Source organism: Poecilia formosa, unplaced genomic scaffold (genome assembly GCF_000485575.1).
Source record: "Poecilia formosa unplaced genomic scaffold, Poecilia_formosa-5.1.2 Scaffold412, whole genome shotgun sequence".
Taxonomy (NCBI): domain Eukaryota; kingdom Metazoa; phylum Chordata; class Actinopteri; order Cyprinodontiformes; family Poeciliidae; genus Poecilia; species Poecilia formosa.
The window spans coordinates 412,316-426,375 of record NW_006800351.1 but is presented as its reverse complement, the minus strand read 5'-3'; the positions used below and the strand labels follow the sequence as shown (position 1 = coordinate 426,375).

Genomic DNA, 14,060 nt, shown 5'->3' with positions numbered 1-14,060 from the left:
AGCTCCTCCCCCTCTTAGCTTGTGTTGAATTACACAGTTAAATTTGATATGTAAAGCATAACAGCAACCGATACCAATATTCAGTTCTTCACATATGTATTTAAATGTTGAATTCAGTCAGAAATTTTGTAGCTTTTGTAGGGAATTCTGGATTATGTAATTCTTAATTTTACAGAAATAAAAAATCGGACCGGCCCAGCAGCTGCAATCGGTGCATTTCTACTCAGAAACTTATCGTCCAATCAGCTGATCTCTTACTTACATGTGCACTACAGCTCTGTCCTCATCTAATGAGATCCTCAGAAATGTTCAATGTTTGCCTGAAAAACTGAAATCTGTGCATTTATTTTATTTTACTGAAATCTGTTCTAAATGTCTTTAAGGTTCCTCTGAGTTCTGCTGCTTCCTCTGCTAAACCTGGGAAATTATTACAAATCAGGCCACTTCTGCAGCATGCAGCCGTCATTATTTTGTGTATAATAGAATATTTTCTGGTAAACTTTATTCTGCTTTTTCATGAAACAGTGGGTGTTGTAAATTATGAACATTTTCTTTTTAAAATGTCAATTATTTTTCTGATTTTCTGCAGATTTGAATTTTTTAATTATTTGTTCATTCAGCCCTAAACGGTCATTATAAGCTGTTGTTTTTCAGACATTGAATAAATTGACTCCCTGCAGCAGAAAATTTCTCCATGTCACTAAAAGCACTGGAAAATTTGTTTTTTTCATTATCAACACATTAAGTGTTCATTTGCTCTCCAGTGTTTCACATATTAAACTGAAATACTTTCACTTGTTCTGTCGTCTTTTTGCAACAGTTGGATTTTTCTTCTGAATTACAGATGCAGGAATTCAGTTCAGAAACTGAAATTAATAAATTATACATTTAAAATTTTTTATTTCCGTTCATTTTGAAGAGTTTAGTTTACTCCTAAGGAAAACTAAATAAAATTTATTGGTTTGTTACATAATTATTTGTAAAAAAAAAAAAGAAAAAATAGAGCAAAGACTTTAACATGTTACATAAATTTTATTTGTTAGGGTTGCATGTTTTAAAAGTTGTTGTTTTTTACATACTAAGGTTCCGGCAGGAACCTTTGTGTTGCGTTTCCGGTATGGCTGTTAATCTGATGCACAAGTGACAACTGCTAACTCAAAATCAACAGATCCTCACATTTTTTGTGCTAATATAAAAAGTGTAATTGAATATTTTATGCTGAACTCTATTCTGCGTTTTCATGAAAAAGTCAATGTTGTAAATTATGAATAAAATATATTTTTTCCTGCATATATATATTTTTTAAAATTTCATTTGAATTTTTAAAATGTGTTGAGTCCTAAAACCTCCGCTTTGCGTCATGGCGGCTCTGAGCTGCGGTTTCGCGCCGGCTGTAGCCGGGTAACATGCAGCTGAAGCGCGGTTAAGCTCTGGGATCGTGTCGTGAGGCCTGAGCAGATACAAAGCGTGTTTTCTCTCTCTCTAGTTTCACGGTTGAACCTGCTCTCACCGCAGCACAGGAAGCCAGAGAGACAGGAAGATGCTGCAGAGCTGCTGACTTTACCCTGAGCTGCTGCTGCTGCTCAGTTCAGACGTTTTCAAAGTTTCTGCTGTTTGTGTTTCATGGAGTTTCTGCTTGAAGGATCAGGATTCTCCTCACATTTCCAGGAAACTTGATTAAAGTCATGGTGAGTCACTCAGTTTTTGGCCTTAAGGTTAATTCTAAACGTTTCTGTACCGTTTGTTTTAACGACGACGTGCATGGTGCAATGGCCTCCCTCTGCAAAAATGCAAAACTTTACAAACTATTTCTGGTCTAGTTTCTACTGCAAGCATCTTATTACACTTTTAATAAGACTAAACTAACTTAAAGTAACTTTTCATCAAGATATAGGAACTTGTTTTAAGTCAATAGTTAATACTGATGAAAAAGTAACATGGGAAAATGTGTTGCTATAAAATAATCTGCCAATGGATCAATACTTTTTTAAAATCAATATTAATGAATTATTGACTTGAAACAAGCTCCTATATCTTGCTGGTTTGTTTTAAGTTAGCTTTGTTGCACTTAAAGTGTGCTAATATATTTGCAGTAGAAACTAAACAAAAATACTTTGGTAGATTTACTTTTGCATTTTAAAATACTGAACAAAACTCTGGTAGATTTCCCGACAAGCTTAGAACAGAGTTAAATAAACGGACACACTGCAAAAAAACTAAATCTTACCAACTGGTTCTGGTCCAAATATCTCGGTACACTTTAAAATATAACTTGCAGGTAATTTTTCAGCAGGTTATATGAGCTTGTTTAGAGTCAATAAATCATTAATATTAATAGAAATAGAAAAGCACTAGTTCACTCATAGTAAGATATTTTTCCCATTTTATCAATATTAAGAAATTGTTGACTCTAAACAAGCTCCTATATTTTGCAAAATAAAAAGTTACTTTTTAGTTTTGTCTTATTTCAGATGTACGGAGATATTTGCACCAGAAACTGGACCAACAACACTTGGTAGGATTTAGAGTTTTGCAGTGTATTTCCCCTCCTACTGTTTTTTTCTCCTCTTTTCTTGACTTGTCTGTATTTTTTCTTGATTTCTGTTTGAATTTCAGCCGTCTAGAGGAGCCGAAGCCGTTTCCTTCTTGTCTTAAACTTTGACTCTTTCTTTGGTTTCCTTTTGTGTGATGATTCTGATGAGCAAAGAACCACAGAGGAAGGTCTGCTGAGAAAACCTCAAACACTATAAAACACTGTAATCCTCTGTTTTATTAATATACTGCTTTATTTCAGTAAAACGGTGCATTTTACACACAGCACAACAGTGTGAATACTGTGAAACGTGAAAGTTTTATGGTGTTTATTAGCATGTAACGGCGGCGCTTTGCGGCTGGATTCTACAGTGAGGAAGACGAGCTGAGGCAGAGTGTCAGTTTGCCATCAAAAAGAAACCCGACTGGAACCAGCAGTTTTAGAGCGCTCAATATGTTTTCTTTTATCTCCAGCTTCACACGCTTCAGTCCAGTTTACAGCAAATCATGTCAGTCAAACAAGAGGAGGGAGAATCTCTCCTTCATCTGAACCACCTGGTTGTTAAGGGATTGGCTCCCAATTAGAGGGTGGAGACATTCACATTTCCAGAAAGAAGGAACAAACATTTGTACTAAACTATTCCTAAAAAAATAACATCTACACAGTTACATTTAACTCAAACAAAACTAGAAACAAAAAAACCCGATCTGGATCCAAACAAAATCAAAAGTCCATCTCTCCTCCCTCTCAGAAAATGGATTTTCCCAGTGAGGCTGATTGAAAACAGCAGGTCCTTGTCACCATGGCAACACATGGCCAGGTGACCTCAAAGAGATGAGATGATTAAAACAAGTAAATAAATCAAGTTACTTCCTCAAACACAATACATTTACCCAAATAAATTAGAATATATAAAGTACAGAAACGGCTCCTGTTAGGGCGAGTCCCTCAGAGTCGGGTGGAAACAGCAGTGAATTTATTCTCACAGCATCAAATCAGCTCAGGCTGTGACGAACCAAACCGCCTCCAATTCACAGGGGGATCTCAGTTCACCCACCTCCACCTATTTCAATAAAATACCTTTTACTAAATACAAACATTTCCATTTACTTTTTATAAATATTTTATGTTTTATCTTGCACCAAATGAAACGCCACAAAAACCCATAAACGATTCTTCTCCCTCATGAGGAAGTATTTGTCCAAACACCCTGGAGAGGAAACAGAACAAACTGGTGAGTCACTTCATATTAGCACTCCACACTTAACAGATTATGCACAAACACTTGCTCAGTTTTCCCACCAGTAACATTTATCCTCCCTTCACAGGGAACCAGCTCACTTCTCAATGAGGAGCAGCTGCAGAGCCCAGAACAAAAGGCTACATGCTAATTACTAAAAATACTCAATACAATTCAAACTTCTCGTGTGCAAATTGTTATTTATGTGCAAAGCTCTGCTTAAAGTGCAGTGCTAAATAAAGTTCTTGTTAATAAAATGCAAAAAGTGTGTTAGAAGTGCGATGTGACTTGAGTAAAAATAGTCCCAGTAATGAAAGTCTCTTCATTACGTGCAGCTTGGCAAGACAAAGTGCAGGGGATCGAACTGGTGACCTGTAAGGTTATTAGTTCCTGTAATTTTGATTATTCTGGTTCAGAGAATGAAAACAGACCATTTAGTATTAAGATCAATAAAAAATGATAATTTAAGCAGAAATGTCAAAAGAGTAAAATCATGTTTGGTAATGATGGTAATAATTTAATATTTAAACATTTCATCATCTAACAGAGCAAAATATAAAGTTACGTGGAAATGTTGGCATTTTAAGGATGATAATTATTCACAGAATTGAAAAATAATATCAAGCAAACAAAATCTAACTTAATTTCTTCTGATAAAAACCTTAACAAAAACTGAAGGTGTGATTTTTTGATTAAAGTCAACATTTTAATGGAGTATCTGGAATTTTACTCAAGTAAAAATAAAAAGTACAGCGTAGTAAAAATATTTTTAAAAGTAATTTTTTTCCAAAAACTTACAGAAGTAAATGTTACTGAGTGTTGCAATAAATTCTGCTGGACCAGATCAGAATCAACGGAGCAAAATTCAGCAACACATACAAACCACTCGATTATTTAGATAAAGTATTTTTAGACGACCTTTCGTTGCCAGTGAGTTAATTTCATGGCGGAAGCAAAAACCACGAAGGAGGGAAATGAGAAATGATAAGACTCAGAGTTTCATCCTTATCTTTGTTTATTCTTTGTTCTGGCTTATACTTTTATTTATTTTATTATTTATTCTGTTTTTCTTTGCTTTCTTTTCTCCCTCCCTTCTCTACTTTTTCCCAAATATCTGATGCTAAATTAATTAAAGAACAAAGAAATAATTCAAATTAGAAAATAACTGCCACGATTAAAAGAAAAACTTTATCCTAATTAACATGTTAATTTCATTTTGTTGTGACAGTTGACCACGTCCTGTATTTTGTTTTTGATCCTTTTTAACGTATTCCTACTTGTTTGTTTTTTTGCTTGGTTATTTTATTTCTGTTACTGTTTTTCGTTCTATTATCTGGATAATTATTTTGTAGATCAAAACCTCTTTTTGTTTTTTGTCACTCTTTAATGTTTGTTGTATAAACACCTGCTGGTGAATAATAAATATATAATATAATAAATAAATAAATTCTGCTGGACGATAAATTGTCCCAGAAGTTATCACAATAAGCGATATTATTGTTGTTTTGGGACAATTTTCAAATAATATAACGATAATAATGTCATAATAATGCAGGAACACATTCTAAAATATTAATAAACTTTAAATGAACATTTAACACTGGAACTGGAAAACATTTTAAATATCCAAAATAAGTAAAAACAACAAATAAAACGAATTATAAAGTCTCTGAAAGCACAATTATCCTTCAAAATAAGAGCTGGTTGAGGCCAAAATACCAGGCTGGAGACTTTTATCATCCAGTTTTTGGTAGAAAGAGAAGAAATATTAATCATAAAAATGGAAATTATTTAGTTATTAACTAACAACCTGCTGGGTAACAGCAGCAGTTTCAGGTTTTGCCTCAAAACTTCCTAAAATAATAATAAAAAATGGTGTGGAGACAAAACTGGATAAATCAGGAAAGATCAGACCACCAGCTCATAAAAAAACTAATCAATAATTATCGACATCGACTGATATGAAACTGAACAAAATGTTCGACTCGATGATCTTTACTCACAGACGATCTTTGAGGTATGTTTGGTTACCCCTAGCAACGGCAACACGGCAAAACAGACGCCTCGTTTCCATGGAAACGGTCTGACAGCTTGGCCGCGTATGAAGCCGCAGGACCGAGAAACCTGAATCAGCATTACCTCAGAGAGAAACGAGGTCAAGCATCAGGAATATTTAAAACGACGCTTCGCAACTTCCTGCAGCTCAGCCCAGAAAAACGATGATCTGCAGAGTTCAGGAAGGTTTGGAGCAAAATAAAAACAATAAAAACAAATAAAAACAGAATAAAAATACAATAAAAACAGAATAAAAACAGAATAAAAAACAATTAAAAACTGAATAAAAAACTATAAAAACAGAGTAAAAACCATTCAGCTCTGCTCACTAGGAAATGTGTTGCTGGACCGACATCTAGTTAATTTTCTATTTGGAAAAGTTGTGATTAGTTTTATAACTTTTAGACCCAACATTAATCAAGAATTTAAAAATCACATATCAGTTTTTTTCTGCTGTGTCTGTTTATCATATTTATGCATTTTTTAAATTATTTTGTATAAACTTATAAAGTTTCTACACATTTTTGCAAGACATAATCAGATTTTTCAAAGAATCAAGTTGGATTGTTATTTTTTATTTTACGTTTCTCCTTGTTTTCTGTCTTTTATTATTACATTTTAACATTGTTTTCTATTTTATTGTCTTTCTATATGTTTCTTTTTCTTCTTTTTTGGATTTGTATTCTACATTTCTTTGTTTTTTTTTTATTTTATTTTCTTTGTTTTTCTGTCTTGTTTTTAGATTTTATTGTTTTTCTTTGTTCTCTTTTCTGTTTGCTTTTTTATTAATTCTTTTTGTTTTTTTCTTGTTTTTTCTTTTTATCTTTCTTCTTACATTTTTTCTATTACTGACTTTTTCTTAGTTTTTCTGTTTTCTTTTTATTCTTTAATTATATTTCTCCTTTTGTTGTTTTTCTTTGAATAGTTTTGATTAGTTTTTCTAAGAGTAAAGTTTATTTCCTTGAACATATTTATTAGCTCTGTAGGCCTTCCGTTCTCAGGCTGTTCCTGTTTCATATTTCAGACAGTTAAATACGGTTTTCTTGTGTTATATACGGTTTTATTGTGTTATATACGGTTTTCTTGTGTTATATACGGTTTTATTGTGTCTCATGGTGGATTCCTCGCAGCAGCAGCGGCTCTGAGCGTGTCAGGCTTCCTCCTGCTGTGATGGACAGGAAGCAGCACTACGACTCGCTCATGGATCGCAGCAAACGCATCATGTGGCAGGACGACTGCTACCTGGACCTGCAGTCCACTTCCTGCTGCGCCGCCGCGCACACAGAGACGCAGCGTAAGAACCTCATTGTCACCGCCGGCTGCCGTCTTTATTTTATTATTAACCAGAAGCAAATGAAACCTGGAGATAAAACAGAAGTGACTTTATATCAACTAGAAACTTTTATTTATTATGAAAACAAATGAACTCTCTGAGGTTTTTTGTTCTGATTCAGTTTGAATAATCTCATCAGATTTTATAGTTTATTAAGGACCGTTTATTTTATTTAATATCTATAATAAAACAGTAAAGAAAACAAAACCTTTACTGTTGGATCTCACGACGGAACAGAAAGTTTATAGTTTAATTAGAGACAAAAAGTCGACTTTTATTTAGAAAAATATCAGGATTTATTTTGGTTCTTACTGAAATGGATTTAAAGGTTTCACAGTAATCTCTCTCTCTGGATTCAGAAATTAATCTTTAATGTGAATAAAACATTTTATGGATTATCAGAAGCATCAACAAAGTGATTCTGCATCATGTTGTTAAAATGGAGACCCGAGCAGAACCAGAGTCCGACCCGACCAGAACCAGAGTCCAACCAGAACCAGAACCCGACCAGAACCAGAACCAGACCAGAACCCGACCCGACCAGAACCAGACCAGAACCCGACCCGACCAGACCAGAACCCGACCAGAACCAGAACCAGACCAGAACCCGACCCGACCAGAACCAGACCAGAACCCGACCCGACCAGACCAGAACCCGACCAGAACCAGAACCAGACCAGAACCCGACCAGAACCAGAACCAGACCAGAACCCGACCAGAACCAGAGTCCGACCCGACCAGAACCCAACCAGAACCAGAACCCGACCAGAACCCGAACAGGAACACAGGTGGGATGAGGATAATCAGGGAAACGTGACACAGCTGGGAGCAATCAAGGGAAAGACGGGACAACACGGAGACTCAGTAGACACAGAAACCAACATAAACACAGAGAAAACCCCAAATCCTCACGAATATAACTTTTAAATGATGTAAAAAGGCTCAAACAAAACCTGAATCCCCTCGTTAAATCATAATAACCTCAATGATGTAAGAAATCGTCCATTTTCTGTCCCTGTTTATCCCTTTAACTATGCAAAACAATTACAGAAAAGTATTCCTGTAAAGCACTTTGAATTGGCTTGTTGCTGAAAATGTGCTATATAAATAAAATTACCTTTTCATTAAATAGACCAGCTAATATTTCATTTAGCATTTTATGCTAACTTTGAAAACGTTTAGCGCTCTTAGCTTCTCTTAAATTAATTTTAAGTTGAATAAAGTTTGACATCTGTGTTGAGGTTTTGATTAGCAATTGTTAGAAATCCTCATGCTCTTATTTTGAAAGGGGTGAAGACTGCACAGCAGTTCCGTTTCCTCTTCTCACGTGCTCTTCGATTCTTTTTCTTTATAACTTCATTGAAAGAATTGTAATCAATAAAAAAACACAGTCATACATTTATGTAACAGTTAGCAAAACTCAAAACCTATAAACTGAAACCGTGAGTCAAAGATCTGTTCAAAAGAATCACTTCCTGAAGCCGTTCATTTGTAATAGCGAATGTGACCCAGTTGAGGGCGATATGTTGTTCAATTATTGGCAAATTGTGGATATTTAGTGCTTTAGCATTATCTTCTGCTAGATAGCATGTTGTTGTAGCGCTTTAGCATCTAGCGCTTTAGAGTTAGCATGGCTAGCTTTTTAATTAGCGATTCCCACGACGGCTAAAAGATTTGAACAGTTTTGCGAGGTGGTTTTCAGCGTTCATTAGAAGGTATTTAGCTTGATCAGTTTTTACCATTTCAGAGTTTCTGACAGGCTTTACAGTGAACTAAGTCGGTGTTTTGTTTTTGCTTTAGAGCTTCATTGGATCCAGAAGCACAAAGACCAGCTGCTGAGCTTCGTCTCACATTCCTTCCTGGAGGAAATACTTCAGCACCTCAGAAACGTGAACGTCTTGACGTCAGCTGAAGAGACGAGCATTAAGGCAGCGGGCCAGCTGCAGGACCAGGTCAATATGATCACCTCCATCGCCGCTGCAAAGGAGAGCCAGAGCTCGGACGCGCTGCAGGCCTTCATAGAGAGCTCAGACTCAGAGGTGGCCCAGCTCATCTTAAGCTACGGTAAGAGGCTTTCTGGAAGGATCGCTTCCTTTAACGTCTTATTACAGTTTTTCTCAGTCGCTTTGGTGCGATTCTTCAGTCATTTTCAACATTAGCAAAACTGAGTTCCTCAAAACAATTTATACAAATTACCAGAAAAACCCAGTTTGCTTCTCTGAATTAAAAATCTGCCAATGAACATTTCAGTTCCTCAGAATGACAAGTGTTTGGATCAGACAGTCCATTTGATTAGTCATGCTGACAGTAAAGCGGAAACTGAAGGTAAACGATGGCTAAAGTCTAGTTGACTGTTATAAGTTGTTACTTTTTTACTGTAATTTGTGATGCAGAAAGGAAAAGACTCTGTATTGTTGCCAGTTGGTTGTTCATGGTACCTCTGAGCCATTTCAGAAAACTGGTTCATCTAAAATGCTTCACAAAATGTCCTGCGGTCACATGGGAGCAACGCACCAGTTCAGGACTGATGGAGAGAAAAGTCTGACGGAAATGTACAGAAACATGACTGGCATGTTGTGACAACTTGTCCAAACATTTTGCATGTTAGGACTTATGCAACAAACTTGTGCTTAAATGATGTGGAGGTCGAAACAATTGAGCAACTGAAATGTAGGAGAAAGCAGAGAATTGTTCATAATCACTTGGATAATGTAGAAAAGCCTCTGCAAGCTTATCAAAGGAATAAGAAAATGCTTTTTTGTGATGCAATGATTTGAAGATTGAGCAAGTAGTTTTGAGAATTGCACCAAAGAGGCTGAGAAGTGTGTAATGAAAAATGTTTGCTCTTGGATCCTTCCTCCTTAGACGCCACGGTGAAGAAGCACAAAGAGGTGCTGCTGCAGCAATATGAGAAGCAGAGAGACAGAGACTCAGTCAGCTGCCCCAAACTGAACATCTCCTCAAGGAGTTTACTGATGGTGGATGGACTCTCCGACTTCCAGCAAAAGGAGCACGATCTGATGCAGGTGGGAGTGACTCGAGGAGGGAGGAGGAACCATCTGAGGCAGCTGGGCCTCGCCAAGCTCTTTGAGCCCCTCACAAGGGTCAGCTTGCCTCCCAGGGTGACGCTCACAGTCGGAGTGGCTGGTATTGGCAAGACAACCTGGGTGAGACACTTCATCAGACAATGGTGCCAAGGGACCATGTGTCCGGATATACACTTTGTCTTGCCCTTCACGTTGTGCGAGCTCAACGGTCTGGAGAAACTTTCTGCAGAGAGGCTGTTGAAAATGACTTTCCCACATCTGCCGGCACCCGGTTTGGTCCTAAACGACGCCTGCAGGACGCTGCTCATCTTCGACGGTTTGGACGAATTTCGCAGCACTTTGAATTTCTCTGACGCGGCTCCTTGCAACGACCCGAAGAAGGAAGTTTCCATTGACGACCTGGTGACGAACATCATCCGAGGGAATCTGCTCCCAGACGTATCGGTGTGGGTGACGTCGAGGCCAGGAGTCGCCTCCCTGATCCCGGGCGGATTGGTGGACCGGGTCACGGAGATCCCAGGATTCAGCCCAGCGGACATCCAGGTCTTTCTGAACCACCACTTCTCCGAGAACGACTTCGCCACCAGAATATGGGCACACTTGGAGGCCCATAAGATCCTAATGGTGATGTGCTACATACCATGCATTTGCTGGATGCTAGCAGAGACGTTGCTGTACATCATGCAGAGCGGGACACAGGAGAGCCTGCCTAAGACCTGCACTGAGCTGTACGCCCATTTCTGCTCCATGAAAGCAGAAGTAGGGGAACCAAGAGGCAGGGAGCCTGTAAAGTCTGAGCAGCATCATGCGACCAACCGCAAACTGCTGGGCAACCTGGGACGCCTGGCCTTCTACAGCCTCCTGAAGCACAAGTACACGTTCAGCGAGCAGGACCTCAGGGCCTACGGGATAGACTTACTGCAAACTCAGTGCAGCCTTGGAGTTGGAGTTCTGGTCCGGACGGAGTCCACCATACACACCACTTACAGATTTACACACCTGACCCTGCAGGAGTTTCTTGCAGCTACGTTTTATCATGTTTCCTCCAAGCGGGCCATCTTTGACCTGTTCTCAGAGAGCACCATGTCCTGGCCCAAGATCGGGTTCCAGAACCACTTCAGAAGCGCCTTCCAACACTCGCAGCAAGCCGAAGACGGCCACCTGGATCTGTTTGTGCGCTTCCTGACAGGCTTGCTGTGCCCAACAACGATGAAACCTCTGGCTGGGCTCCTGGCTCTCGGGAAAGACGATGGCAGCCAGAAGGTTTGGGCTGGCGGGTTTTTACACAGCCTCCTGTCCAGCGTGGGTTCGGTGGTGTCCCTCCGAGCCGTCAACCTGGCCTACTGCTTACAAGAGCTGCAACACGGCGAGCTGCTCCGGAGCGTAGAGGAGGACCTGCGGCAGGGCAGCTTGGCTGGAAAACTGACGCGGCCGCACTGCGTGGTGCTGGGCTTCCTGCTGCACGTCTCTCCAGAGTGCAGTGAACAAACCAACCTGACAGGATGTCTGAACTACCCAACGGTGAAAAGTTTACTCCCACAGCTGCTGTACTGCACCCATCTCAGGTCAGTTCTGACATCACAGAGGTTCACAAAACCTTTCGGACAGATTTCTAACAAAAAACAAACACTATTTAAATATGTGAAAAACCACCTCATCCTGACGTGAAAACCTTTAGAAATGGCCTCGGTTGCAATTAGCACATTTGTTTTCGTAATTCCAGTCTGCGCAGTTTTACAGTGAATGTTTTCTGTCGAACAGGCTGGAGAATAATAACTTCAAGGACGATGTCATGGAGCTGCTCGGGAGCCTCCTGAGCGCCAAAGACTGCCACATCCGGAAAATAAGGTTGGACCAAACCTGGACAAGTTTTCACTGCAGGAGCCAGAAAGTCACCTGCCTGAACATCTCTGCTAAACACACACCTGCCTGAACATCTCTGCTAAACACACACCTGTCTGATTATCAGACACGAATAAATGCAGCTTGTTTTGTTCTTGCCCTCAGTTTGGCCGACAATGTCATCAGCAACAAAGGAGCCAAAGCTCTGAGCCGAGCCCTGCTGGTGAACCGAACCCTGACCGCCATCAAGTGAGACTTTTATCGATGCTTCAGGAACAATCATTCTGTCATGGAGGAACCAAAACCTGTTCGGTTTTAAATCTGTTATTGAAGTGATGGAAAAAATGTGTCTTTATTGGTAAAACTCCAGTATATTAGAGGATATTTATATGAACAAATATCCATACAGCTTGAAGGGTTTTTATTTTACAATTTGCTAAACATAAACTGCAAATATCAATTTATTTTATTACTATTTTACTAAATAAAAGACAATTCATACCCCAAGGATATTTTGTTTTATTCTTGCCAACAATTTTCTCCTGAAATAAGTTAATTTTAATGTTTTTAAGTGGCCCAGTCAAAGTTAGAGAATCCCTTTGTGGAAGCAGTTAAAGATGAAAGTGATGAAAAGAGTCGAGATAAAACATGGAAAAGATTCTCAGTAGCTTAAAAACAGGATTTTAATAATATTATAGCAGTAAAAATGTTTTGATTGATTATAAATGCGATGAATAACTTTAGACATATCATAGTTTAATAGAATATATTAGAATATTTACATTGTTTTTGTATCTTTTATGAGATTTTTGTCTTTTTGTCCAATTAGAAACAAACGTTTTCGTTAAATAAAAACCATTTTAAATGTCCAAACAGTGTGAAGCAGTTTGGGTTTAACTGCAAGCAGCACATAATTATGAGGTGATTTTAGGATAAAGGCTTTTAATTTGTTTCTGGATGAGAGAGCCGTGGATCTGCATCCGTCCTCTTTCAGTCTGATACCCATAACTTTACTTTATTTTAAATTCAGCTTAAAGAACAACAGCATTGGATCCAAAGGGGCAAAGTTTCTGGCAGAGGCTCTGAAAATGAACCAAGCCTTGGTATCAATCAAGTGAGTATAACTGTGAAAGGTTTTTCTACATTTACACTTTTAAATGTTCCGTGTTTGTAACTTTGCTTCCGTCGTCAGCCTGCAGAATAACTCCATCGGGGAAGAAGGAGCTCAGGCCATCGCAGACGTCCTGCAGTCCAACCGCAAACTCGTGTCTCTGAAGTCAGTTTCCACCTGCTTACAGTTTATTTCTGGTAGTTTTCATGTGAAATGTGCAGCATGTTCTCTTTCCGATTTGCTTTTTCAGCATGCGGAAAAATACAATTGGCGCAGGAGGAGCCAAGAGGATCGCAGAGGCGCTGAAGACAAACCGAACTCTTACAAAGTTGATGTAAGCAGCTAATATTTTTAATTTCACTCATTTTAATTTATTTATTCATCCTGAGCCACCAAGTTTTCATCCAGACATCACTACATGAATGTCAGTAAACTCTGCAGCCTGTTAAATATGACAATTGATACTTTAACTTAGATATATTCGTTAATAAAATAACTTTTCTAATCACCGAATGTAGCAGAAGCTAATGCTAACGCACTAAATTCAATCAAATCTATCAAAACCAGACAGGTAACTGCTGTTGTCATCCAGCTCTAATCGAACATTTTACTGAAAGAAACAAGAGGAAAAATATTCAAATTGATTAAATCTGAGGCTAAAACTGTTGACACTTTAATTACATTTATTCCATAAACAGCCTGCATTTGTTATTATGTTTGCAATTTGGTTTGAGTGGAGGGCACCGCTAACTGGCTATGCTAACCCTAAAGTACTGAGCATAAACAGTAGCTAACGCGCTATAGCAACACGGTATGTATCGGAAGCTAATGCTAACGCGCTATAGCAACACGGTATGTATCGGAAGCTAATGCTAACGCGCTATAGCAACACGGTATGA

At 38.5% G+C, this 14,060-nt stretch overlaps 1 protein-coding gene across 3 annotated transcripts in view; it reads left to right on the top strand.

The window, feature by feature from the left end:
• The first annotated feature begins 1,357 nt into the window (after positions 1-1,357).
• The window catches only part of nlrc3 (NLR family, CARD domain containing 3), a 19,200-nt gene continuing 6,497 nt past the window's right edge, over positions 1,358-14,060 (top strand). The window contains exons 1-9 of one of the 3 annotated variants that reach the window (XM_007576659.2): positions 1,358-1,688; positions 6,962-7,122; positions 8,962-9,225; positions 10,027-11,773; positions 11,970-12,056; positions 12,216-12,299; positions 13,081-13,164; positions 13,243-13,326; positions 13,412-13,495. In XM_007576659.2, the coding sequence (XP_007576721.1) occupies positions 6,999-7,122; positions 8,962-9,225; positions 10,027-11,773; positions 11,970-12,056; positions 12,216-12,299; positions 13,081-13,164; positions 13,243-13,326; positions 13,412-13,495 (2,558 nt within the window). In that variant the 5' untranslated portion in view covers positions 1,358-1,688; positions 6,962-6,998. Of the gene's footprint in view, positions 1,689-6,958; positions 7,123-8,536; positions 8,877-8,961; positions 9,226-10,026; positions 11,774-11,969; positions 12,057-12,215; positions 12,300-13,080; positions 13,165-13,242; positions 13,327-13,411; positions 13,496-14,060 lie in introns of those variants that run through there. The other 2 variants (XM_007576658.2, XM_007576660.2) reach the window with 2 other exon arrangements.